Source organism: Anser anser, assembly GCF_964211835.1.
Source record: "Anser anser genome assembly, chromosome: 20".
NCBI classification, from domain to species: domain Eukaryota; kingdom Metazoa; phylum Chordata; class Aves; order Anseriformes; family Anatidae; genus Anser; species Anser anser.
Window position 1 is genome coordinate 7,778,612 of NC_139741.1, and position 24,714 is coordinate 7,803,325.

Here is a 24,714-nt window from a genome sequence, read left to right on the forward strand (position 1 = left end):
GGATGGGATGAATAGCCCTCCGTAGGTGCAGTTTCTCTCTCCATTGACTGCGGTGGAGGCTGAAAGTTTGAACTTAAACTAAGTTTCGGGTGGCTATTTTTTTCTTGTCAGTGACAGGGATGGCTTCTTGCAATGTGGTGGCACTCCCCCGTGCCAGCTGAAAAACGTCAACCTGCTGCAACATTGCCCATATATTTCTAGCCGGAGCAAAACTTCAGTGTGATTGGCCTCAGGTATTCCTCTGCAAACACTGCTCAGGTGGCCTTGGATTGTGCCTTGCTCTGGCCACCTGCCAGCCTCACTGCATTAAGTCGTGACAAATTTCAGAAGCAGCAGCAAGATGTGTGTGCATATATATAATATATATATATATATATATGCTGAGCAGTGCTTTGCTGGTTTTTGCCAAGGGAAAAACTGAAGCAGAAAACTGGAGTGTGGGTTTCAGGTTTTGCTTTTCTCAGTGGAAAAACTGGACACTATCAAATGACACGAACAGCTTTCCGAAAACATTTTCTTTCCAGCAATGAGTGAGAATGGGGCATTTTCACCGTTACTCTCCAAAGGTAGACAGTAACTCGGTGGTGTTTCAGGTGGGAGGGACAGTAGATGTCTGCTTGGGGGTCTCAGTCCATGTCTGCTCATGCTGGTCATCCAAAGCATGGGAGTTTGAATGAACAGGGGTGTGTGGCAGCCACTAAGATAGATGCCTGGTGGGATTTCACCCACGACTGAGGATGCTGGTTAGGAGGTGCCATTAATGAGGACACTCTCTGAAGAAGCAATCGCCTTAAGGGTTTCATTTAATTTCAGCAGGATCCCCATAGGAACTGCAGCATGGCCTCCTGGTTGCAGGGAGGGAATTGCTAGCTGCCAGGTCAGGGTGGCCATGTGTGGTGATTTACGGCCCACAAGCCACTGGGATGTCCCACTGACAAATGAGAGGGAGAGAAGTTTCTTGGCTTTAACAGAGTCGCCACATAGGAAAAGTCAACATGGAAAAAAAAAATCAAACCTTTGTTCCTCTGAATTGTGAAAATGATTTCCTCTGTGGGTGTAAATTGGCGGGGGATATTCTGATTTATCAGGTAAGGAGCTGGTCTAATGGGCAGTAAAAGCTTCAAGTTTTGGCTGTAACTCGGGTTAGTCCTCTAGGTAGTCACACAGGAGGTTTTGCAAGGGGATCAGAAGGTATGACTCTTGGGAACCCCAGGAAAAATAAACATAACCCAAAAAGCTGTGAGAGATTGTGTGACAGCCTCTGGTGAATGAAAAGGGGCTGAACACCAGGTTTTTCTCTTTCACAGCCATAAAAACCAGGCTAAGGAGGCTGTCCATTACATCTCTTCTATGGTATCACTCCCTGTGTTTGACATAGCTCACATGATCTACGAACTGAAGCCTGGTTTTGATTTAGCACTGTTTATTAACCTAACGGTGCTGACATATTTTAGTGCAACATATAAAATCTAAGGCTTTTTCTTAAGCTGAGGAAATGAGGTTATGTGACATTGATCCAAAATGGAGGGGAGCATTTTAGGTTTCACTTTAACAGACAAGGGGAATGAGGCAAGGGAAGTGCAGTCCTTCTGTCCTCCCTGCCAAGTCCTCTGCAAATGGGGCAGAAATACCAAGTCTCGGTAAGTCCTGCACGCATTTAAAACCAGCTGTAAATGACTTTAAAATTTTAATTGAGGCAGTAAGAAAATCAAAATAACAGGTAATGCTTCAGATACTCAGCTCATGCTCAGGTCTGAAAACACTTGGACACAGATGCCCCGTGGCTACAGTGAAAGTACAAGACCTTGTCCCCATTTTACCAAAGAGGAAACTGAGGCCAGAAGGTGGGGGAATGATGAGTCTGACACTATGGTGATTCAGTGGGTAGAAAGGAGCTTGGTCCTCCTGATTTCAGGCTTTTGCAGGTCCTTATGGAAAGCCACCAGTGCTTGAAATGTCAGTTAAGGATAACATTACTAGAATTAGGGAACTATAGAGCTTACTGGCACAAAATAGTGATCTACGGACAGGCAATGACAAGCCATTAATAGACCTAGTAATATGGATTTGCATTAACTGTTTGGAGGTATTTTGTAAGCACCTTGGCCGCGTGTCAAATCACTAAGCCGGTACATTGTTCCGACATCGGAGTTACTGTTGTTGGTGTGAGTCCAGAGCTGCTGTGGTTGTGCAACTCTACCAAGTTCTTGCTTTTCTCCTGGTTAGCTTTTGAATGGAAGTCCTTTCCTTGATTTTGATAGCAGCTATTAAATTTGGCTGCTCTCACTCAACATTGCCATGCTTCTCGGAAATAGGTCAGTGGTTGTGTAACTTCCATTCATCCGTCCATACAGAGCAGTTAATTTCCATTACTGAGGTTTCCCAACATCATAACAGAGTTGCATTAACGTGGCTTATCTGTGATAACCAGTGCAAACTAGTGCAGGAAAATCCACGAACAGAGCCAGTCCTGTTTAATTCAGTCTGGTGACTGAACATTACACCATTATACTCCACCAGCGCCGCGTCGGGGTGCAGCCACGCCGTCTTTCAGCTGCCTGCTCCTCCCCACACCATTCCCCTCCTGAGCTATACTGCAGTGTTCAGCCTCTGCCTGGATGCCCACCGGCTGTATTCTGATCCCTGTATCTGCTGGGGTTGGCTGTCACAAGTTACCACCATCAGTTACTGTGTGATCTGAGCAAGCTTGGTTGTAATTTTGCCAAATTCCCTCTATTCCCATCGTGGCTGTGGTCAGCCAGCTTTGTCCTGCAGCTGGCCCAGGAGCCCGCTGGTGCAGTCCTGCCTTTCCCACCACTCCAATCACCCCGTGAAGAAGGGCTGAAGGAGCTTGCACATTGCCCCATGTAATCTTGCTGCTAGCTGACGTTTCTCCTCCTTTTCCTATCATTTATCCCAAATCCCTTCCTTTTCATATCCCTTCATTTCCTCCTGCTCTGTTTTTAAGCCTTTTCTTATGTGACTTATTGTCTAGAACAGCTTCCCTCTGTGCTTCTCTCCTCTTTCAAATCCTTCGTTAAACCACAGCTGCTTCAGCAAGTCCTCCTTTTCAGAGGCAGTAATCCCCATTTATGCCGTAGCCCACAAACATTATCTGGTGTCATGTCAAGCATGTGTGCAGCCTCTAAGGTAGCCTGGTGAGGTTTCTGAGAGAGAGCAGAGCTTCTAAATCCCTTTGAAATGCAATAGAAATCAGGCACCTAATTCTCATTGGTTTAAAAATCCCAAATCTTCTCCTGGGGCAAGGCGTGCGTATTGATCTAGGTGATGTGCTCCAGTACCACTGTACAGTGCTATGTGAGTTTTATATTGAACCATTAATCATTTGAATGCACAGCAACGTGCGAGTTAAGAGCATGTGCCCAATATTAAGATGGGCTGATTTAGATGTGTCTCGTGGGGCTGGTTCTTGCTCAATTGCTCATTTCCAGATGTGATTTTTGAGAAAGACAGAGCTTGCAAGTGCTGTGTCTGTCTTGTGTTAAGGATCCCCCATCTTCGGTACCTATCCCCATGTAAGTGGAATTACTCCCGGCGGTGTCAGCAGCAGCAGGACTGTAGACACTTTGCTTCTCACTTACGTGCTCGCTGTGAAGCAGGTTTGCTACTAGCCAGAGCAGGTGAATTCCCTCTGTTCCCACTGAGGCTGTTGCTTCCGGAGCCCTGTACAAAAGGTGACTTTAAGCGTCGTGGAAATGTCAGGAATTGTTAGCCAGACGTGTTTCTCAAAGGAAAGGAGATCTGAGCTAGGATTTACGAGGAGCGTGGTACAATCATAAATGGGTTTAGGACTAGGACTTGTCTTGAGTGTGCCTATAAGGTAGCCAGGTGGATTGTTGTCTGGTGGGCAGAGCAGGGGGGAACAATTTAGGTGGTAACATTTTTGTGGGGAGCCAATCAGGTCTTAAGTCCTGAGCACTTCTGAGAATTTGCAGCCTCCTGATTTTTGATGCATTACATTTGTTCCTGTTAGCGATTTAATCCCCGGGAGCATCGTTAGAAGTAGTCTGTGGGTAGATGGGACTCTGTCTCTTCCTGGTGCAGCTCCCAGGCGACTTTGGCCTGAGAAAAAGTGCTACCCAAGTAAATTCAAACTGTCAGTCACGGGTAGCCCTTAATGAAGCTTGTGCTAGATTCAGCTCAATTAGAAACCCACTTCGGGGGAAAAAAAAAATCTACTGTGTCAATGTTTATCCAGTAGAGTAAAAGGCGAGTGCTGGGAAGGAGCTGTGGTCTGCGGGCTCACGCCGGGCTCAGCTCCCCCCAAGCCATGGCTGACAGCAGATCCGACGCAGCACGTTCGCGGGATGTGTTCTCCTCCATTAAATAGATGAAAGGTAGGAGAAGGAGAAGAGGCTAATTCTGATCAATTGCCAAAATCATAAAATGTGGAGAGAGAGGAAGAAACCTGCCATAAATTACCCTGTGCTGGAGCTGGGGATTAAACCCAGGTCTGCAAAATTCCAGTCAATTACTGCGAGCATGAGGCCACTTGCATCTGCTGACTCCCTGCTCCGGGTACTCCTCTTCTGAAGCAGCAAAGCTACTTGCAAAGTGTGAGAGTGGCAGAATTTGGACTAGTCAGCACTGCTTTTCTAGGCGATGCAATTCACGCGAGCCCTTGAGTAACTAAGGGGTGGCAGGATCACGTACCCCCCTGCTGCTGGAGCCCTGCAAGGAATCCATCAGCCTCGTGAGTTCCCAGGCAGAATTACTGCGCTGGGTTTGCCTGAGTGGGGTTCACTGGTGTCGTTTGTGCAAGCAGGGTGGCGACTGAGTGACTGGAGAGGATGAACAGAAGCGAGGACAAGCTTTCCATTACCAAAGATCTGGATTTATTTCCATTCAGTTGTTACAAGTCAGAATCCATTCTTTTCATTTTTATTCTTCCTTGCTGTGACACCTTTAAAATCCACGGTACATTTAACTTTTGATTTTCATTTAATACCCTTTAAAGTGATCTAATGCAGACAGATTACGGATGGTAAGGGATACTGTCCTTTGGTGGAAATGCCCTATTTAATAAAATATTGGAAGACAGATTAGCTACTCTGTACATTAAAAAAGAAAGATATCCTAAGTTTACATGCTATCACAGTAAAACTTTATAGGCCTATCAATTTTAGACAGTCACAGTCACCTGAAATTTTCAAATCACTTTGCAGAGGTAGCTAGCTATCCTAGTTTTGAAATCAGAAATAGTTGTTGATGAAGTTTGCAGTATTTAATGTAGATCTATGTAAATTGCTAGGGGAGGGGGAGGAGAACAGTTTGATCTTAAAATATAATTTGGACTGTTCTCATCTTCTCTTGTAAAAGCTGTTTTGATCATTTGTTGCCACCTCCCAGTTTTCAAACATCTCAAGTCTCTCAAAAAGTTCTAGTACTTTTAAAGATAAGGATCAAATTTTATGTATTTTTGTCTCTTAGTTCTCATGCCTTTGACATTCAGGTTTGCAAACTTTTCCCCCTATCAAAGGGCTTTAACGTCTTTCCTTTTTTATTTTTAAATGAAAATTGACATTCTCATTTGATAATGTGACTCTAGGAGCCAAGGCTTTAAGAAAAATGCCAAATACCACAATACTTATGGGAATTTGCAACCTTATTATTAATAATGGGCTTCTCTCTCTTCTCTTAAAGTCTTCTGAGATTTTGATGTTTTATCTAAATCTACCCAGATTCCTGTGACCTTTGAAGGTGGGGAGACAGTGGAGAAGCACTTCCTTGGGAGAGGAACTGGAATATAACATGGATCCAGTTTCCATGTTGGACCTCTTTAAACATCAAATATTTTCAGGTCTAAGGTTCTGTGGCCTGGAGTCTTGTTTTTCCCCAACTCCTTTTTGCTTTGCTAGTAGAATTAAGAATTTGATTTAACGTTATATGCCTGAAAAAATAAAGCATTTAATTTACATTTTACAAGGCAGTTATTGCAGGTTAATTAAATATCAATTGAGTGTTATAGGCCATATTAAGATTTATTAATAACCCAGGAGATAAATCTCCTTGGAATTCAATTAAATGAAAATCACATAAAAATATATGTGCAATTTTATTCATATAATGCATAAAACCTGTGAATTATAGTGAAGCATTGTACAGTAACTTGATTAATGGAAATTAATTGCTGAAATAGAGAAAAATCAATTTAAACTTTCCGTAGCAGATACAGAAAGCAAGGTATACTTCTCCCGTACCCTTGGAAAGCTGACTTTGTTCCTGCAACCACAGTGTCGTGCATCCTACTGCAGGATGCGTCTTGGCCATAACTGGGCTCCCTCTCCTTTCCCCTTCCTTTGCTCAGCATTTTAGGCTTAGGGAAGGGAACAATTCTGTACGGCCACTGTGTCCCCGGTGAGTTAATTGTAAGACTGAAGGTCTTAGAGATGAAAGGAAAGGCAGACCGGCATGCTGGTGGATATCCCTGGCTCGGGAAGCGCACGTGGGTTTGTGCCTTGTGTCACACGTATGATGGTCTCTGTCTGCAAGGGGAAGGCGTGCAAGTGTGTACCAATGGATGTCTTTTGCCATCAGTGCTTTTTCAAATCTCTCTCTAAACATTTGTAAGATAGTTACCAGTAGAAACGCCGCTAGCCAAGTTGCCTGCAAGCTCAGAAGCACATGGTGCACCGGGCTTTTTCCAGGATTAGTGAGTATATCTAGTCCCGCTGGGGAAAGCGAAGCTTCCGATATCAGAGATGAGGTTGAGAAGCTGGACTTGGAAAATATCTTTCCAATATTTGCTGAACGATTGAGGCCTGGCGTGCTGCCATCTGTTCCCAGCGCATCCTGTGTTAAATACTGTCAATATGAGATTATGTTCCAATTACGGTACCAGACTGACTGGTTTAACTCCTACCATGAATCTATTTTCCTTTATTACTATGTACTAACTATGTGACTGATGTACCAGACACCAAAAGAGATGGTCTCTGCCCAGAGGGCTTTGTCTAAAAGAAACATGCCTGGAGAAGACAGAACGCAATAGAAAATGCAGATGAATGAGTAACTCGGTTAAGATTTTCTTTTTAATTTGGGAATTCTTTGCTTGTTTGTGTGTTTGGCTTGAGTTTTAATATTACTAAACTTGCTTCTTTCAGACATTGCACAAGAACGGAGACTTCCATAGAAACTCAAACAGGGTTAGGCATGCGGCTCTTTGAAGTGTGTGTGTGTGTTGGGGGGATGAACGCTCAGTATGCACATGGGAACATCGGCAGGCGGAAAACGGAGGAAAAAAACACGTTCCAGCTCAGACAACTCTGCCAGCAGACGCCATGGCTCGCGCTGGGGAAGTTTAGCCAGCTTTAAAAAATAGCAGGTGCCTTTCTGTCAGTGCACTCCCTGCTCATCCTCCCTGCTCCTCCAGCAGAGAAGCATGCATCTGTCTCCTCTGTGCTTCATCTCTGCTTCTCCCTGCAATAGTTGTCAGGGATATTAGCATTAAATACTTACTGCCTGGCTTAACTAAGGGGTAAGATAGGATTTAATTTGTATGGCTGAAATCCAATTATATAATGGAGCCCCTGGGGGAAGCAGTTATACCTGCTGAATCTCTTGGATGAGTAATTGTGCACAAAGGCTCCTTTCCAGAAGTAGAAACAGATCTGAAATATTTTTTTTCCTCTTTTTATTTTTTTTCCTACTTCTGCTGCTGTTACATAATAGGGCTGGGACCCTGAAAAGAAAAGCCAATGACAACCCAGTGCAGTAGAAAGAATTAAAGCACTGCCAGGAGAAAACAAGTTATAATCTGATAAAATCAAGGATCTAACAGGAAGTCTGCAGCAGCATTAGCTTGGAGGAGCCAAACTGCAGTGCAGCCAAAGGAAGCTTACTCATCTTTTTGGAAAACAGTACAGAGGCTTTGCTGTCTAACTTTTTCCCCCACTTCTACTATGTGCAGGGAAAGGGAATCCTCTGCTTGCTTTTGTCAAAGCTTGGGAGGTGGGTAGGTGTAAAAAAAGCTAAGTAGGTAAATTATTCAAGCCCTTTTGAAAAACGCTGCCCTTAACTACCTTTAAAAACGCCTGCTCCTTATCCTGTGTGTCATCTGTATCCTGCTAAGCATCAAAATCATAGATGATGATGAGCAGGATAGGAAGAAAAGCACGATAAGGTTCCCAGCGAGGTTTCTGAAAGGAGGCAAGCGTACATTGGTCTCTGGGGTAGTATTGGGGCTTGGCAATTATACCACTCGATACCTTCAGTAACTCCAGAGCCCACAAAGGAGTAAACCAATGGCTCCGAATGGGACTGACAGCCTCAGCTCTTGTACTTAGCCAAGTTTTCTCAAAGGTCAGAGTGCCATATTTCATTATATTTTTTAATAGAAAGCAAACTTATTCTTTTCTGAGTTACGAGTGGAAAAATAATTTCCTTGGTCTCTATGACTACATGAAGATAAAAAGATGAATGCATCCAGACAGCAGAGGGAAGTCCAAAACTCCAAATGCCACAAAGTGAGGCCAAACCTGAATGGTCAGGTACCCCCAGCCCATCCGTCAGCCTTGCTTTCTGGATAGGTCTTTGGATTCTTTTTTAAAACAGCTCAAGCCAAAGCTGTTGCAACACTCGAAATCACACGGCGAAGGTACCTGTCTCACAGACTTGCAGCTCCACCCAGTGGCTCTTTTTTGGCAAGATAAAACCAAGGTTTCAGAAGCATCAAAACCTGTTGCAGTCAACGTTGTCATACTGCAGCGATGCTCTGGCAACACGCATGAGAAATTGGGTATATATTTCCTTGTCAAATTCTTAGCAAGCCGTCATTTACCATTTAAATTATAGCAGGAAGCTGCACAGCCAATTGTTAATGAAATAGAAAACCCAGCAATCTTGTTACTGCCTTTCCTAAAAACTTCCCAGCACAAAGGATTGAGTAAAAAAGGAGGGAACTGGTAACTTACACAGTTTAGCTTTCCACGTTCTCTATGAACAGATTGTGTTGGTTTGCCTAAATTTATTTGTCATTTGAAATTATTCATGAATTACCTGAGCAAATGATTTGGGGTTTGCAAGCTCATTTTCCAAAGAATTCTCTTGTGAGTATGAATTTCAGTGAAGTTAACTTGGCAGCTCACATGGTATCACTTTGCTCTCCTTCCTGAGTAATTGCTATGACTAACAAGAAGCAAATCTTGATCATTTCTATCAAAGATATCATGCTGAAACTTGCTTTTTCCAGGAGGATTAGGGAAGTAATTAAAATAAGCTTTTATTTGTGCATATGTACACTGTAACTGTAGGAAAACTCAGGAGATGGTTACATGTTCACAGACCACAGGAATACTTAAACATTCCCAAAACAACGGAACTAATTTTAAATTTTAACCAGTATTGTAAAAATAGTCCATTCCTCCAAGCTCAGGTGAAAACTGAAATCCATTGTGCTTAATGTAGGTCTGTCAGCCCCTCTGCATGCCTTATAGGTAGAGGAACTGGTAAACTGGTCCGACCACAGGCTTTGCTTTTGTTGTGAACCCTCTGTAAGTGCCCGCCCCATCTGTGCTAGGAAAATATTATCTGTGAAACGTTCCCCCATGGACTGTAGCTCCAGCACCACGGAATGAGTTCAGATGCCCTCTTCTGCCTGAAGTTCAGGTGTTATTTAGCATAAGTGCAGCCCCCAAGGCCTTCACCCAAGTGGCTGTCTGCCTTCTGTGCAGCAGCTGAACGTGGGCTTTAATTTGTTTTGCTGCTAGAGTGCTATGAGGTAGGAGAATTTGAGTTACAACCTATGTGTAACCACCTCTAAGCTTGGTCAGATGTCCCAGCATAAGGTTAGAATGTAAGTCAGCCTATACATTGTCAATACAAGAGACTGCAAGCTTATTTTATAGGAATAATCTTTCAAAACAGATATAATTGTTCATATGTTAAGAATAACATGAACAATCTTAAAAGAGATAGCTCTGGAAAAGGGAAAAAAGTGTTTTTCTTTTCCATTAAACCCTAAAAGAGAGCAAGAACTTTCTGGGCTTCCTTGCTCTTCCAAAAATTATCACGGAAGACTCCCTGAGTGTGTGAGCTGGGTACAGCCATCCCGCCAGCTGCCCAAGACCACAGCGTGTTGTGAAGTTCAACAACGTGCTCGCTCCTTACCCATACATGCTGCTTAATTCTCCTTCTGATGAAGATGGGGGCAAGATATGTTCCCTGCAGCTGCTTTCAGCCACTGCACAGTTCTCTGCTTGCTCTCCTGCCAGGTGAAGAGGGGTTTGTACCCAAAGTGCCTGAAGGCTTTGTCTGTCTCATAGGAGAAGGTGGTGACTATTGTGTTCAGTAAAGGCAAGTTTAGGAACGGCTGCGGCTTCCAGAAGGGGTACAAGAGTGCCTTGATTATCCTGTGCAGGTGTATTATTAACCACATCTTCCAGTAAGGGATGCGTGAGCCTAGCCTTATCGAGGGGTCCACAGAAGACAGGAGCTGATGCGTGACCAGAAAACCTCTTCTTGGATTGTCATCATAGCAATAATACACTTGTCCGGCGAGTAAGTCCGGTTTCAGCTGCAGGTGCCTTGCTGCAAGAACATGCATCCATGCACCATTCCCTGGAGAAATAAGAGGGGGAGAGAGACAGGCATTCAGGAGGAGCTAGATTTGCCTGTTTCCTCTTGGAATGAATGAGTGCATTGGGTCTGCCTTCTTCGGTGCTGCAAAGCAGGGAAAGCACTCATCATGTTACTCAGCTGTACTGCCGAGAGACAGAGTAGTTAATCCAGACCTCCAAGAGCCTTTAAACCTTTGGTCTCCCCTTTGTGCTGGACAATTAATGTTCCTTGTGATACCGGTTCACGCGAAGCAAAAGGGCAGTGTTTTGTAGTGAGAGCAGGATGAATGGGAGGCAGAGCTTGAGGTTTTTATTCCTGGCTCTGCTGTGAGCCTTTGAAGAAGTCACTTGATTTATCTAGGCCTGGTTCTTCCATTACAGCATTTTCAAACTACTGTTATCTGCACTTTTGGAAAAAGACATATAAGTGAGCTGCACAGAAATAACTAAAGCCCTGCATGATTTAATGGTGAGTTACACTCCCCTGTAACGCATTCAACACCACAACAAACTATTTCAATAGGTTTCATGAGGAGTCTCTAGTGCTTGCAAAAATCACTTATGTAGTACAGTCTTTTTTTCAAGGAATGCTTTTCCTAAGTTATAAATAGTTAATGTAATTTCTTGTAATGAAAATATGTCTTTTCAAACAACAACAAAAAACATTTAAAAAATATTCCTGAATTTCTGTCTTCCCCAATAAAATCCTTAAAACATTACCCTAAAAAAAGAAGAAAAAGAAAAAATAGGTTTCTGTTATTCTTTTCTGCTATTTTTTTTTTCTAAACAACATTTTTCCCTACATTGATGGGAAGAAAAAAAGAAGCCCTACGCAGGAAAAAAAAATTAAATATGTAAACAACTATATTAAAAATTCTTTTAGCCAGACCAAGTTTTGTGGTTATACAAATATTTGTGCTCAATCCCCATACTCATCTTTCTGTCTTCAAGAATTATGGGTAAGCGGCAATGGAAGATCTCCTGGGACCAGAACAGCCTGGTAGCACCACAAGCAGAGAGACTCACCCACATACGTGGAATTGCGCTCGGTGTTCTCAGGCTCTAGGTAGTCCAACACATCGTTCCCGGCTTTGGCAAACAAATACAGGTCTCGCAGAAATGTTGCCTTCTCCCGGTATACTGTGTTTGCACGGATGATGCAGGTTGTGAGTTTGCCACCGTTGCTCAGCTGAAAAATCAGGGAGGGATGTTATTGACAAATGGATTCAGAGCTAAAACCTTCCACAATGATGTTGTGTGTGTCAGATGAAACCAAAAATCCTGGGGAAATTGGGCTAGAGGAGTCAACCATTGCAAACTTTGGCTGGACAGCTAGGGCCTGGTTTGGATCCTTAGAAATGCAATGTGGTGCCCATTTGATATTTATTTATTTTTAACAAAGCACACCTGCATATGGGTGTTGTTCACTGAGAAAGATTGGGTGGAGGGTGCTAACTGCATTAACCCCTTCTGCAGCTGAGGTGTGAAGGAGTGTTTGCAACAACCAAAATTAGGTATCAGAGGAAGCCAGTAAAACTGGGCTGGCCTCAAACTGTAACCAGGAGAGAGATGCTCCAGGCAGGACTAAAGTCTCATTTTTACATTCTGCTTCATCATCTAGAAGGACTTACCTGTCTGCTGACTACTGGGAGTCTGAAACGGCTAGCCAGGCAACTTAGGTAGGTGGCTGGGTCTGGGTAATATTTCTGATTGTTAAATCACTCGGGCATGTCTGAAAATACATCTTTATGCAGTATGAACCAGGTGAACCTGGTTTTGTAGGTCTTAAGTTTACACAGTGCTTTTCAAAGCCCCACTCCTTTTGGTGGATTTTAAACATAGGCACAAAGGGCAGCACTCTTTGATCTTGCAAATGCTTGGCAGGTTCCTGATGGGGTGCGAATATCAGCCTTTGGTAAACTCTGGGGATTTTGGTATGTACACCCAGCTGAGGAATCAGTTGGATACATACTTGGATACGAGATGCGGGGCCTTTCTAACCAGCTGTCTCCTCCCACTCATCCTGTGCTGAAACACCAGGGATGCCACTGACTTTTGTACCTTTTTTCCATTGGCTTCAAATACAAGTTTTTCTGCCATAGCCTTTGTCTTCCCATAAGGAAGTTCCACTTCCCCACTGTATTTGGTGTCCTCATTTCCTCTGGAATAGATTGTGAGACATGGAGAAGAGCTCAGAGCTGGGAGACATTCATCACAGCGTGATTTACTCTGCAGCCCATGCCCTCCAGGGACTTACCTCTGGTGGTGAATTGTACGGGTCTAAGATCCTTGCTGCGGTCTGGGAGAAATAAAGCCTCGAGAAGTACCAGGCAATTCTGCAGGGTTAGGCAGAAGTGGGTTCATAGGGCAGGTTTGCATGATTTGATGTCTGAGAGTTGGATTTGCTTTTGTCTAATACAGTGTGATTGAAGCAAACAATATTCTGGCAGGCAAATTAGAAGGCAGCGCAGTTACCTTTTTAAGCAACTCTCAAGTGGCTGAGCAAGGTGGAAAGAGCACAAGATGATGGAGGGCAGGAAAATGAGAGCAATCCTACTTTGTTTTTTTCATTAGAGGTAGCAAGAAGCCTCTCATGAGCTATAAACTAAAAGAAGCTGCTGCTGCTTAATTTTCTCATATTGTTGATTAGAGATGGGAGACATTTGCTGGTGATGCAAAAGCTGCTGGTGGGCTTGTGGAAGGTGTGCAATCACCAGATCTGTGCTGAGGTTATTCCTTCATCTTCCCTAGCAGATTGTGCTTGGGGGAAGAGCAAAAATGTAGGTCCACAATTTAGGGCAAGCAGGGCTTGGAGCCATGCTGGGGACCTTTGGCTGTAACTGCGGAGGAAGGCAACATGCTCCTCAGCTGGCCGTGCCTCCTAACTTACAGCAGGGAGGAGGGGAGTCAGTGGGATCCAACACATAAGTGCCCTCCCAGGCCTGGAAATAATTCCATGGAGAACCAAGAAAGCAGCTGCCATTTTGTCCCAGTGTTGTAGTGCATACTAGTCTGTTCCAGGATTTGGTTCAGGATTTGGATTCTGGGATTCTTCACATTTTTAAATTATTTTGCTCTATATTTTGCTCTCCTACAGAAACTCACGGTAGGCAAACACCAGGCTTGGGGTACCCCCACGCAGGGCAACGAAGAGCCATCGTGCTCCTTTTGCAGGTGGGCTCAGACCCACTCCTGGAGAGGTGGGTGGCCTGCGACAAGGTCGTGCAGCCAGTCTGCAGCACGGGTCTTTTTGCCAAGCTGGGCCTCGGCAGAGCAAGCTCTGACTCAGGCGCTCCCTCTTTGACCTTGGGCAACTTGCTTGCTCTTTTCTGTGCTCAGATCCCCACGTGTAAAACCCGGATAATGCTGCTGCCTTTCTTCTGCCTGTTTGGCAGTCTGGTATCTCGTGTGTCAGATATCCCAGCTGAGATCAGGGCCGTCTTGTGCTACAGCAACAGAAATAAATTAGGAGCTTCAGAAATACAGCCTCCCCGTGCACCCCTGGCTTTTATCGCAAAGCCCTCCTCCTCTTCCCTGTGTTTACGGGTGACGAGCAGGAGACAAACCAGAAAACAAGCACGACAAAAGATTGATTGTGTGCGGTTTGTTGTGAGCCCAGGAGAGGCTCAAGACAATTAGGGGGGTTATCTAGAAGTTCTAGTTTTAATTGCTTTATTTTTATATCTGAATTTATTTTTTGCCTTGCAAAGCTTTTAAAAAGCAGCAGCTTCACCAAGGGGCAACCTGCCTGTCATTCCTGGGCTGCAGAGCTCTGCTCGTGTTTGCCTTCCCCCACCCCTTTTGAAGCTTAGTAGTAACAAAGAGCTCAGCATAATGCTCTTGCTTTTCAAAACGATCACAGATAACTGAACGCTAATAAGACTGGAGCAGCATTGTCAGAAGGTATCTCAGCGGTGGCTGTCTCAGAGGGATTGAGACTGACAGAGGCATTTTCTATTATTGTAGGATGCTGAGGTGTGAGCATTATCCCTGCACCCATCACCCTGTCCAGACACTAATCATCCTTTGTCTGTGTCAATTCCCCAGCATGTAAAAGTGAGTTAAATAAAATTATACAAGGAACGAGAGAGAAAGGGGACAGAGAAAGAGAAAAAGGAACGCAGGCAGGCTGGATCATGCTCTGCGAGGGAGAAAAGCAGAACAGATTGGGTGGGGATGTGGAAACTGCACCTGTGCTTTCAGTCTGGAGATGGACATATTACATTGCCTTGCAGTCATCACTGGGTTCCCTACTGGGACAAGTGGTGTAATTTTTATCTGGGTGCCTCTCCTCCCGCTTTAATTCCAGGAGTTTAAAGTGAAAATCATCAGAGAACGAGAACCACTCTCACAAGCAGGCTTTCTCCCAGCATGATGGGAGAACATGAATGTGTTCTGTAGAATGAGATAAAGGCTCTAGGTGGTGGTTTTATTTGTGTTTGTGACTGGGAAGGACTGGGAGTTGGTGGGGAAGAGGATGGTCAGCTCTATGAATGAACCTCATTGTGGATGGGTATTTGCTTGTACCCACTTGGGCATCATTACAAGGCCAAGGACTGTCCTCTCAATCAAGATTTGGGGTAGATTTTTCAAATCACCTATTCACATGCATCTCAAATCACAGGACTAAAATTCAAACAAGGACATACATTCATTTTTAGAAGTGATTTAGATATGCTAATGACAAATTCCATAGCCTTTCAATAACACCAGATCTTTTCATGCTCATGCTCCCAAGTGGGTTGAGGTTTCCTGCTCTCAGGGATTTTTTTTTCCATAAGACATTTATTTCTATGGATTTGGGTGCTTAAATACTGTTCAGAACAACTGGGTTATGCCTTAGTTTACTTGCAAGTATGAAATTTAGGCTTGTAGGTCATTTTAAGTTATGTCTTAAGCAGCCTTTTCTAGCTAGGCTCAAATTTCTAGAGCCAGGAGACCGAAGCCAGCTGTGTCTAGACTGGCTGCCTGTAGAGACAAAACTTGGTTTTGAGCCAGTTCCCCTCGCACACAAGTTTCCATGGTTTGAGCAGTCTGTGTAGATACAACTGTGCTTGAAATCATCAAGCAGCTTTACAATGGTACATATCAGACTTGCCCCTATCTCCACCTGCCTTCAAATTTAGTTTAATACTTCAGCTCTTGGTCTTCAGTAATATCAGCCCAGTTTGAAGTGCAAGTCCTTGTGCTCCATGAATACAAAAGGTATCCAGATCCTGAGCAGGAATGTCAGCTGGTTGTGAAAGGCTATTCTGGATACCAAAGAGAAGAAAAAAAAAAAACAAAAAAACAACACCCCAATACTGGCGACTCTCTTTACATTGTTCCAAATCCCATCTTTGCCCCAAGAGGGTTTCTAAGCTCTACTGCATCTTCTGAGTCTGTGGGTTAGTCTTGAAGGAGCCACATGCAGAAGAGGTGGGTTGAGCATGTGCCCAAAAGCAGAAAGTCCAGGAGCTAACCCTAGCAAGCACTTCCCAGGGAAAGGTATTTTGAGGGATAGGGTGCCATTGCCAGGTCAGAGCCTGGTCACAGAGAGTGCAACTACACAAGAACACTACAAGGCAACTGCACACCAAATGCAGGTGTGGCCCAAGACTATGTTACCAATGTACCCTCTTCTGAGGTCGTGCTAAAATAGTCTGTATACATTTGATCTCTTGTTACTAGGAGCTTGGTACAGGTTCACTAGCTATTTCACTGTGGAGCTGAAAAAGAGGAAAGTGGGTTGGTGACAGAGCATCACCTGCCCTTTGGGTCAACTCAGCGTGAGGAGGAGAGTGAAAACTCAGACCCAACAGCAGGGTAAAACACAAGCTCAAACCCTGAGCAGCTCAGATCTAATGCCAAACTGATTTTAGGGCTTAGAGGAGCAGGTCCATACATACAGAGGACAGCCTGGAGGTGCAGTTGGGTCCTACACCTCTCAATCAACTTTCAATCAGTAACATCCACTGCTGGTCAAGTTTTGGCTGGGAAGAGCTGTGATTCCTGAAGATGAAGAGCAAAGAGGGATTTCCAAGAAAGAGTAAATGAATCAACAGGAACAGGAGCACACATTGTCCTTTGGAGTCACAGCAAAAATCTCCAGCTGTTTGCAGCTTCATTGCTGTTTAACTGGAAATCCAGAGTGATGCAAAAGATTTGTTTGGCCTTATCTGCGCATGGGCTCACACAAGGTGTTAGGTCCCACCGCAGCAATGGAGCTTGTGTAGACAACGTATGGGATGTTCAGGACAGAGCAGGCCCTTAGCACGTTTTCAGTACCTGAGGACAAACATTAACTGCCTTGCTTTGGTTTCTGTTATGCAAGTCAAATGAGATTTCCAGGCTTGAGATGCTGACTTGGACTAGATCCATCCTTTTCATGGCCAAAAAAAATGTAAAGCCATAGGTCAAGGCTGCCGTTCCTCAGGTATATTTGCACAGGTATGGATGGTTCATAACATGAGAGCCACAGCTAAATCTTCATCTATAAAGTGGCTTAATCTCTACGGCTATTAGCAACTGACGTAACTTTGACTTAATAGTTGTTAACAAAAAAGAAGCTGACAGCTTGGCAGAGCAAAATTCCATGTTGTCCATCTTTTTTTGATGCATGGACAGACTGTCAAATGGTGAATTGCAGCCTTCTGGCAAAATAATTGGTGTTTTAGTTGCATATACTGCTCTATGGAAGTGACTGTAGGGTGAAAAACATTGCAACAGATTCCTGGTAGCTACAAAATGTTAAATAAAATAGTAAGTGCAGCTTACAAATCCACATGAAATCCAGATGAAACTGAAGCATGATTTGGTTCAAGAAGGGCAGAAATATCTCATAATACATTTCATGTAGTCCTAGTCTGAGTCTCCCATTTGAAACAGGGAAACAGCGGAGTAATTTGGCACAAAAAAACCCCTATTTTTTTTGTCATCTTTGTTCAGAAAAAGTATTTATTCCTTTTTAGGAACGTGGGAACAGTACCTGTCTAGGGGAACAAGGACGGATTTGACAGTAAAGATAGTAATATCCAGCATTGATCTTAGCTTGCAATGTTCCAAGTGTCATTAGTTCGCACATGTTATGGACAACCCAGTGACTCATGTCTTGGTTTCTCAACTTAAAGAGCTGAGAATTTGCTACTTGAGTGAAAGCTGTTTGTAACTGGTTTGCTTCAGGTAGTGTGGTAACCAGACAGCAGTCAGGTTAACTAATACTGAGAGCAGTATCTATGCTGCTTCTGGCTGAGCTTGTGGGTCAGTGTGTGGTTTTGTGATTTATTTTTTTTTTTTTTAATGATTTGCAACTCTTCCAGGGGGAGTTTTGCAATTATCATGATTCAATCAAGCTGATTCTACAATAACCCGAATGACAACAACAAAGCCATGGATGCATATTGATGGGCCTTCAAATCTGATCAGGCAGATCTTAAAGGAAGCTGCTCATAGAGCTGGTTTCCAAAAGTCTCTGCTCTATTCATACCTGGCTAATCAGGATCTGCCCTTGAGCCACGCTGCGGATCTTGCTCAGGAGGGCTTGCAATTTCTGTTCTTGTTGTTATAGGCAAGATCTTAAATTATCAAGGAAGTCCTGAGCTTAGGATAATTTCAGAGAGCATGAGTCAATAGGAAGACCCAGTAGAAAACAATCAATTTACTTCTTCATTGGCCTGTCACTATATAAAGTTTACTGAGAACCCTTGTAGATAAATATCACTGGAAACAGATGAGTTAAAATTCATTCAGCTTAACAAAAAACAGATTAAAAAGACTGACTAGATGGAAAAAATTCTTTTAGGAGAGGGCTCCTCAGTCTAGTCAAGACTGTAACACGATTCAGAAACCAGTGGCTGAAACAGAGGAGAAACAAGGCAGAACAAAGGTGTAAATTTTTGCCAGCACTAGTAATTAGCCGTAGCCACACTAATACTCCTAAGCATCGTTATGGCTTGCTGAAAGACGTGATAGATAGCCCATTAACTTGCAGTCCTTAATTCTAGGCAAAAGTCCTTTGAAAAGGCATAGCCAATTTAGCCACAAATTACTGGGCTTAAGGCAGTAATTGGATGAATTTCTGTGGCCTGAGCTGCACAGAGAAGCCAACTAAGATTATGTAGTTGACCTGTCCTGACTTTTTTTTCCTTCTTCTATGAAGTTTACAGTAGGTGTCAAATACAATTCAGTTTTATTATTTTACCTGCTATGATTAATGGAAAAGTTTAGACGAATCTCAGCATTTAAGATTTCAAGCAGTCCTAGTGAAGGCAGCAGCCTCAGTTTGGGGAGGCCCACATGAAGCCGTCCAAGGGAAGGCACAAGTGCAGAACAGATTGTCTCTGCAGATGAGGCTCCTGCTGAGCCACCTCCATCTGCTCCCCAAAGAGGCACTCAGCCACCAGTCACCTTGCAGAAACACAGGCTGTGGGGTGTTCTGGGGTTGTCACAAGCACCTGCAAGAGGCTTGGTTTGCTGAACAGGGGTGTTGCCTGAGTTCGCTGTTATCAGTGGAAACCTCAGTGCACTAAAATACCTCGCTCATAGCAAGCAGACAATGAAGAGGAAGATCTCACAAAGCCATTAAAAGGCAGCAGGAACCCTCAGGCTCTGGGTATTCTTGGTACACACACGCAATACAAGCTCTTAAAAGCATCTGGTTTTGAAAACTACAGCAATGAATGGATGGAATTTAAATGTTGCCCTTGAATATATCAGAAAGTAGGAGTAGCCCTAAGCAGTAACCAAGTGAGATGTGCATGCATGTATGTATATATAGTATGTATGTGTATATACACACACATCTATAAAATTGTTTCCTTGTGGTTAACGACTGTTTTAGTAGCTAACAGCCTAAGGTGCCATTGGAATTGCTGCTGTAATAGGGATTTCATTATCTTTATAGCCCGTACTTATTTCACAGATTTATGAACATGTTTTCTTTAAGCAGATCTTGCACCTAACATGAAATCAGCTCTTGGTGATAGAAGGAGTCATGGAGATCTTGGTTATGTGTGGCTTATAGATATGTAGCAGTTGCTACCTCTGTGACTATTAAAAATAACATCACTCTCTTATAGCATGGATGCAGCTCAACTGATAGTGTCTTGCACTGGTGGGTGTACAGGGTAGCTATTTTCTGACCCTTCCCAGGAAAGCTACAAGGTATCTAGAACAGGGGTTAATTTTTGATCACAGTCTTTCTCACAGACCTGTAGCTGTAAGAAACCATTTAGTATGTTCTGAATCAGTGCTATTAGTGAACGTTGTACCCCTGATCAGAGTAACTTGCACAATATCTGGCTCCAGATCTGACTTCATGAGATTTAGCTTTACAGCTGTGCAGAGGAGCAGCACAGCCTGCCCTGAGCAACAGAGGGCATAGGCAGAAACCTCCCCGCTGGAAGTGCACCTTTCTCATCTCACAGCAGAGTGGTGCTTCTGACAATCAGGGGACACGGGAGCACAAAGTCAGAGAGGATACATATGTTGTAGCCTCTTGTATGACTCCACACCGAGCCGTGTGAATTTAAGTCTGTATTTAATTGCCTGTTTTAAAGAGCTTACCCCCAACGTTGACAGCTTTCATTTCCCAGAAGGGCACAGTGTTTCTGTAGTCCACAATAGCAGCTGTGTGAATAACCACGTGAACACCCCGCATGGCAGCAAGGAGCAGATTGTAGTCTCGAATGTCTCCTTTCATCACTGTCACATGAGTGGTAGCTGGAGAAGAATAATATAAGCATAAATACAGGGGGAAAAAAAAAAAATACAAAACAGCATCCTCACCTTCTTGCAGGATGAAGATCCTGCTTGGGAAGCTTTCCTCTTAGCAGGGCAAGCAGCAGCACGCTGACAACTCTACCATTTGAATACATCACACTGGGGAAAAATACATCCCCACTTTTTGAACCCCAAGAAACCAGATCTGCATCTGGTTTAATTCAGCACAGCACTTGGCCAGTTTACACCAACTGTGTGTCGGAATAACTGCAGCTGTCATTGCACATCTCTCGCATGCAGCCAAGGATAGCTCTGAGCAAGGCTGGGAGATGGCTCGCCTAGAGCTGCAGCTGGCAGCAGGACTGGCTGCAGGACGTGTGAATGGGGAAGCTGTCCCACGCAATTTCCTTAAGGCAGAAAACTTCTACAGCATGGTGGGAATAACACCAAGCAAGCTTGAGGGACATTGCACAAAGCTTTATTTAAACTGCAGATAGTATAGGTGGGGATGGGAAATAACGTAACAGGTCAGTTGAAGTTTCATAGGAAATTCCTCTCTTTGAGCCATTCAGAAAGCTGGTTTGTTGTTTTTCCCTTCCCCTTGTCTCTCAAAATAGCTGCTCCATACATGGCTATAGTTGGCATCTACTACTAGTTTTCATGCTTTGAGATGGTGTTGTAACATTTCAGTGGGATTTTTCCCTTTTTCTGTAGTTGGGAATAGGCCAGCAAGAAGCTGGGTCAGGAAGCCATGCTCCCCAGGACTTTTGTAGCAAGCCAGGCAGCCACAGGACTGCTTTGGGACAGAGATGTCTCCTGTGCCCTGGGCTGGGGGCTTCCAGAAGAGCCCCACTCAGTCAGGAATCAGGGTAGTGATTCCTGAAGGATCAAGCACAGGAGCAGCTCAGGGAACGGTGTGTGACTCCAGCTATGGAACTGTTATGACATGGAAGCCCTCAGTGAACTACTGTAAGTACAAGGGGATAAAAGAACAGAGCAATTCCTTGTGAATTCAAAGGAGAGACAAAACTGAGGATGCTAGGTTTGCATTTGCCAAGAAGCATGGGACACAGGAAAAGGCAGAAGTTTAACTAAAGCATTAATCTGATTTCTTAAGTAGCATCACCAAGACTTGGAGAGCTAGCCCATAGCAGTAGGATATTTAATATTAACAGATAGAGCTGATTCAGCACAAATAGAGGGAAAAGGCATTGCCCATGTAGCAGAGAGGATGCACTTGCCTGAAGGACACTCCTGCTGAAAGGCTGTGCTGACAGGGGAGCAGAGGGTCAGCAGCCTCACGGTGGGGACAGCTTGCTCCTACTCAGCCATGAAGAAAAGCCTGATAGAGGTTGGGCTGAAGTGTTATATAGCTTCTTTCTAATCACTGTCGTAGGGCAGCTGGTGCAATTAAGACCAACAAGAGAACAACGAGAGCTCAGCTGTAAGGAGTGAGGTGGCAAGCACCAAGACCAATTTTCAAATTGATAGCACTGGTGAGTGTTATCCAGGGCTACTAATGGGGTGATGGATGTAACTGCGGCTTTATTGCTTTATCAGGTACTTTGGAGGACTTTTGGAGGAGGTGCTGAAATAGAGCAAATGAAACACCTGTGCTTAGAAAGGAGGTAAAGAAGAGCCAGGGAATTATGGAACAGCTTAACTTCAACACCAGGAATTTCAGGACTTAAACAACATGTGTGTAAGCACCAGTGGGATAACCTGGAGAATAGTAGCAAGTGACATGGATCTGGCAAGAATGAATCATGTCAGATAAATCTCCTTTGTTCTTACGACAAGCTAGTAGGCTGAGTAGATGTAGTGGAACAAGTCAATGTCATCTATCTTGATTTTAGAAGGGCTTTGGAAACTCTGTGTCATTCTCATACGCAAGTCAGTCAAATGTGGTCTAAGCAATCCACATGAGGGTGAGCACAAAGCTGGCTGAGTTACAGCGCCCAGGGAGCTGCCAGCTGTGGGAGGTGGCTGCCCTGAGGCTCTCCAGTGCTTATTGCTGTATTTGGGGCTTTTTATTGTTTTCATCAAGAACCTGGCATATTTGTTCATTAAATCAGCAGATAACATCAAACTGGGAGGGACTCAAAGTACGCTGGAGGATTAGAGTACAAGCTGATTGTAACTAATGGAGGCTGAAGGGAATCAAAAAAAAGAGTGAAATATGAAAATATGATAGGGACAAAGAGAACATACTGGGCTTAGTAGGGAAGAGGCAGTGGGCCCAACCCAATTCATGAAAGGGTTAGGTTGGGCTAGACTGCCTATTGCCACAGTTGTGCAACTGGGCAAAAGGCATAATTGTATCGACAGGCATAAATGGGGAATAGTTTGTGGGACAGAAGAAAACTCCTGGCTCCTGTCTTGCCCTTGGTGCCACCTCTCCAGAAGAGAGCAGTGCCCGGAGATACAAAACTGTGAACCAAGGAGAAGGAACATCAGCCCTTTTAGCCTAAGGGCTAAAGGCAGGGATTATAGGAGCTCCTTAATGATTAAACAGCTTTTCCTTTCAGTTTTGGGTGCTTTTAAAGCAACTGGTTACTTGAAGCCCGAGGAAAGCAGTATGGTGATTTCATCTGCTGAGGAAGTACTTCTGGTAGTGACATTTCCCTGAGAATTTTTTAACTTGCTGAAGTCCGTCTCCTCTTTATCGATACCTCTTATCAGATAGGAACTCCCGTGTCACTTTTTTTTGGGTCTCATTCGAAGCAGGCTGAGGGTTTGGGCCGCCCACCATTAACTGCAGAGCACTGTGAGCTGTGTTGGCTTGTTTGGGGTGGGTGCTCTCAAATCCAGTAAAACGGGTTGCTTTTCCCCAGCATATCTCACTGTAATCAGCCCTGGTGAAACTTCAGAAGGCAGCACTCAGAATATGATCAAATGGATTAATTTAGTATCTTGGAGCATATTTACTGAGCCTCACCTCTTCCACTTTTTGCACAGCACAGTAAGACTACAGGTTTCTCTCAATTATTAATTTATTTCACAATATCTCTAGCAGACACGGAGCTTCTGAGCACTGATTCTATTATTGTAAGGTATTTGGTTGTCTTCTCAGAATTGCTAACTGGTTGGAGCAGGTCAGGAGCATGGGGGTTTGTCCCTTTGCTGTTTGAGTGGGTGAGCTGAACCAACTGGGCAGCCAAGATCCCGTGTGAGGTACCCAGTGAGTATGTTTCTCCTTATATCTGGTCCCTGGTGGGGATTTGGCTCCTCCCTGCAATAGACCAACTGCTGCTACTCCCTGTGGAGCATTTTGCTTTGATGTGGTCCAGTGCTGAACACCCCCGAGCTGGAAGTTATGCTCCATGCAGTCTGTTTAATCCAGGTTCCTTCCCCAGTATAATACCAGCTGTCTTGAAAGAGGGAGGGTTATGGCCAATAATACAAGATGATGCCCTTGTCTTACCTGGGATGAATTTTTCTTCTTCTCTTGCTCCTGAATCAAAAACTCTGACCTCTTTGATGTAGTCTTGTTGAGACAGGAGCTCTACGATCTTTTTGCCAATAAAACCACATCCTCCTGTCACCAGGTAGACCTGGGCTCTATCCATTTCTGAAGACATTTTTGTGGTTGAGGAGTATAGAGAAGGCTGTGGCCAAGATCCTATCGTGCATTGTTGATCTCAGTGTGTTTTCTGAACGAAGTCTGAAGTTTAACCCTCACAAAGTGTAACTGGCTGAACATTAACTCCAACCAGTAAGCCAGGTTTTTGTTGGCACAGTCACACAAGCGCTGCCCCAGACACACTGATGCTATGTACGGGCCAGTTCTGGGCTTTCTGACTCAACCTTTCCCTTCCACCCTGGTAGCGTGGGATCAGTGGGACACCTCCAGCTTGTATTGGTACGTGGCCATTCTCAGCCCAAAATAGTGATGCCAGGTGTTCTCCATCCTAGCCAGCCCTGGCCTGTCATAGCCTAGACCTCTCTGGGGCCTGTGCAAAGGCTGCATGTCCTAGAGATGCACTCAGGGCATTCAGCTTTTAGTATGAAGCTACAAAACAATCTAATGTGCGTGCACTAATGACTTTGTATAGATGGTGAAACAGCAGCAGATTTTAGCCAGTGCTTTGCCACAGTGTGCAAAACACAGGCAGGTTCAAGACCAGGCATTTGTAACGTCACAGGCACCAGCTCTAACATTTTGGTCCTCCAGTATGGCTTCCATGAATTCATTCTCTGAGTTGGACTGTACACACATGCTTGCACATTTAAGAGGAGAAAATCCACTTAGTTTGAAAATGTCTAGTAGTAAAGGCACTAGCACATCCTTCGGCGAATTGTTGCAGTAGTTAATCATTGGCATCGATAAAGGAGCGGATGGACTGCTGTGTGTTATCTGCCAGACAGTGGCCAATACGCCTTTGCCTTAGTACACTGTAAAGGACGTGTGCTATCCAGTGTGTCACGTGGATCAAAA

The 24,714-nt window shown here is 44.2% G+C and overlaps 1 protein-coding gene and 1 long non-coding RNA gene across 4 annotated transcripts in view; one reads left to right on the forward strand and one right to left on the reverse strand.

Moving 5' to 3' along the window:
* Window positions 1–24,714, forward strand: part of LOC310884422 — an 84,522-nt gene that overhangs the window by 41,282 nt on the left and 18,526 nt on the right. The window lies entirely within an intron of this gene.
* On the reverse strand, window positions 9,020–23,915 carry LOC310884421 (3 beta-hydroxysteroid dehydrogenase type 7-like). The gene is made up of 6 exons (XM_083806203.1): window positions 23,701–23,915; window positions 20,121–20,276; window positions 16,736–16,844; window positions 12,639–12,738; window positions 11,604–11,766; window positions 9,020–10,578 (listed from the first exon to the last, which is right to left on the reverse strand). Exons 1-6 carry the CDS (start codon window positions 23,855–23,857, stop codon window positions 10,142–10,144), a joined length of 1,122 nt encoding a protein of 373 aa, XP_083662329.1. The 5' UTR covers window positions 23,858–23,915; the 3' UTR covers window positions 9,020–10,141.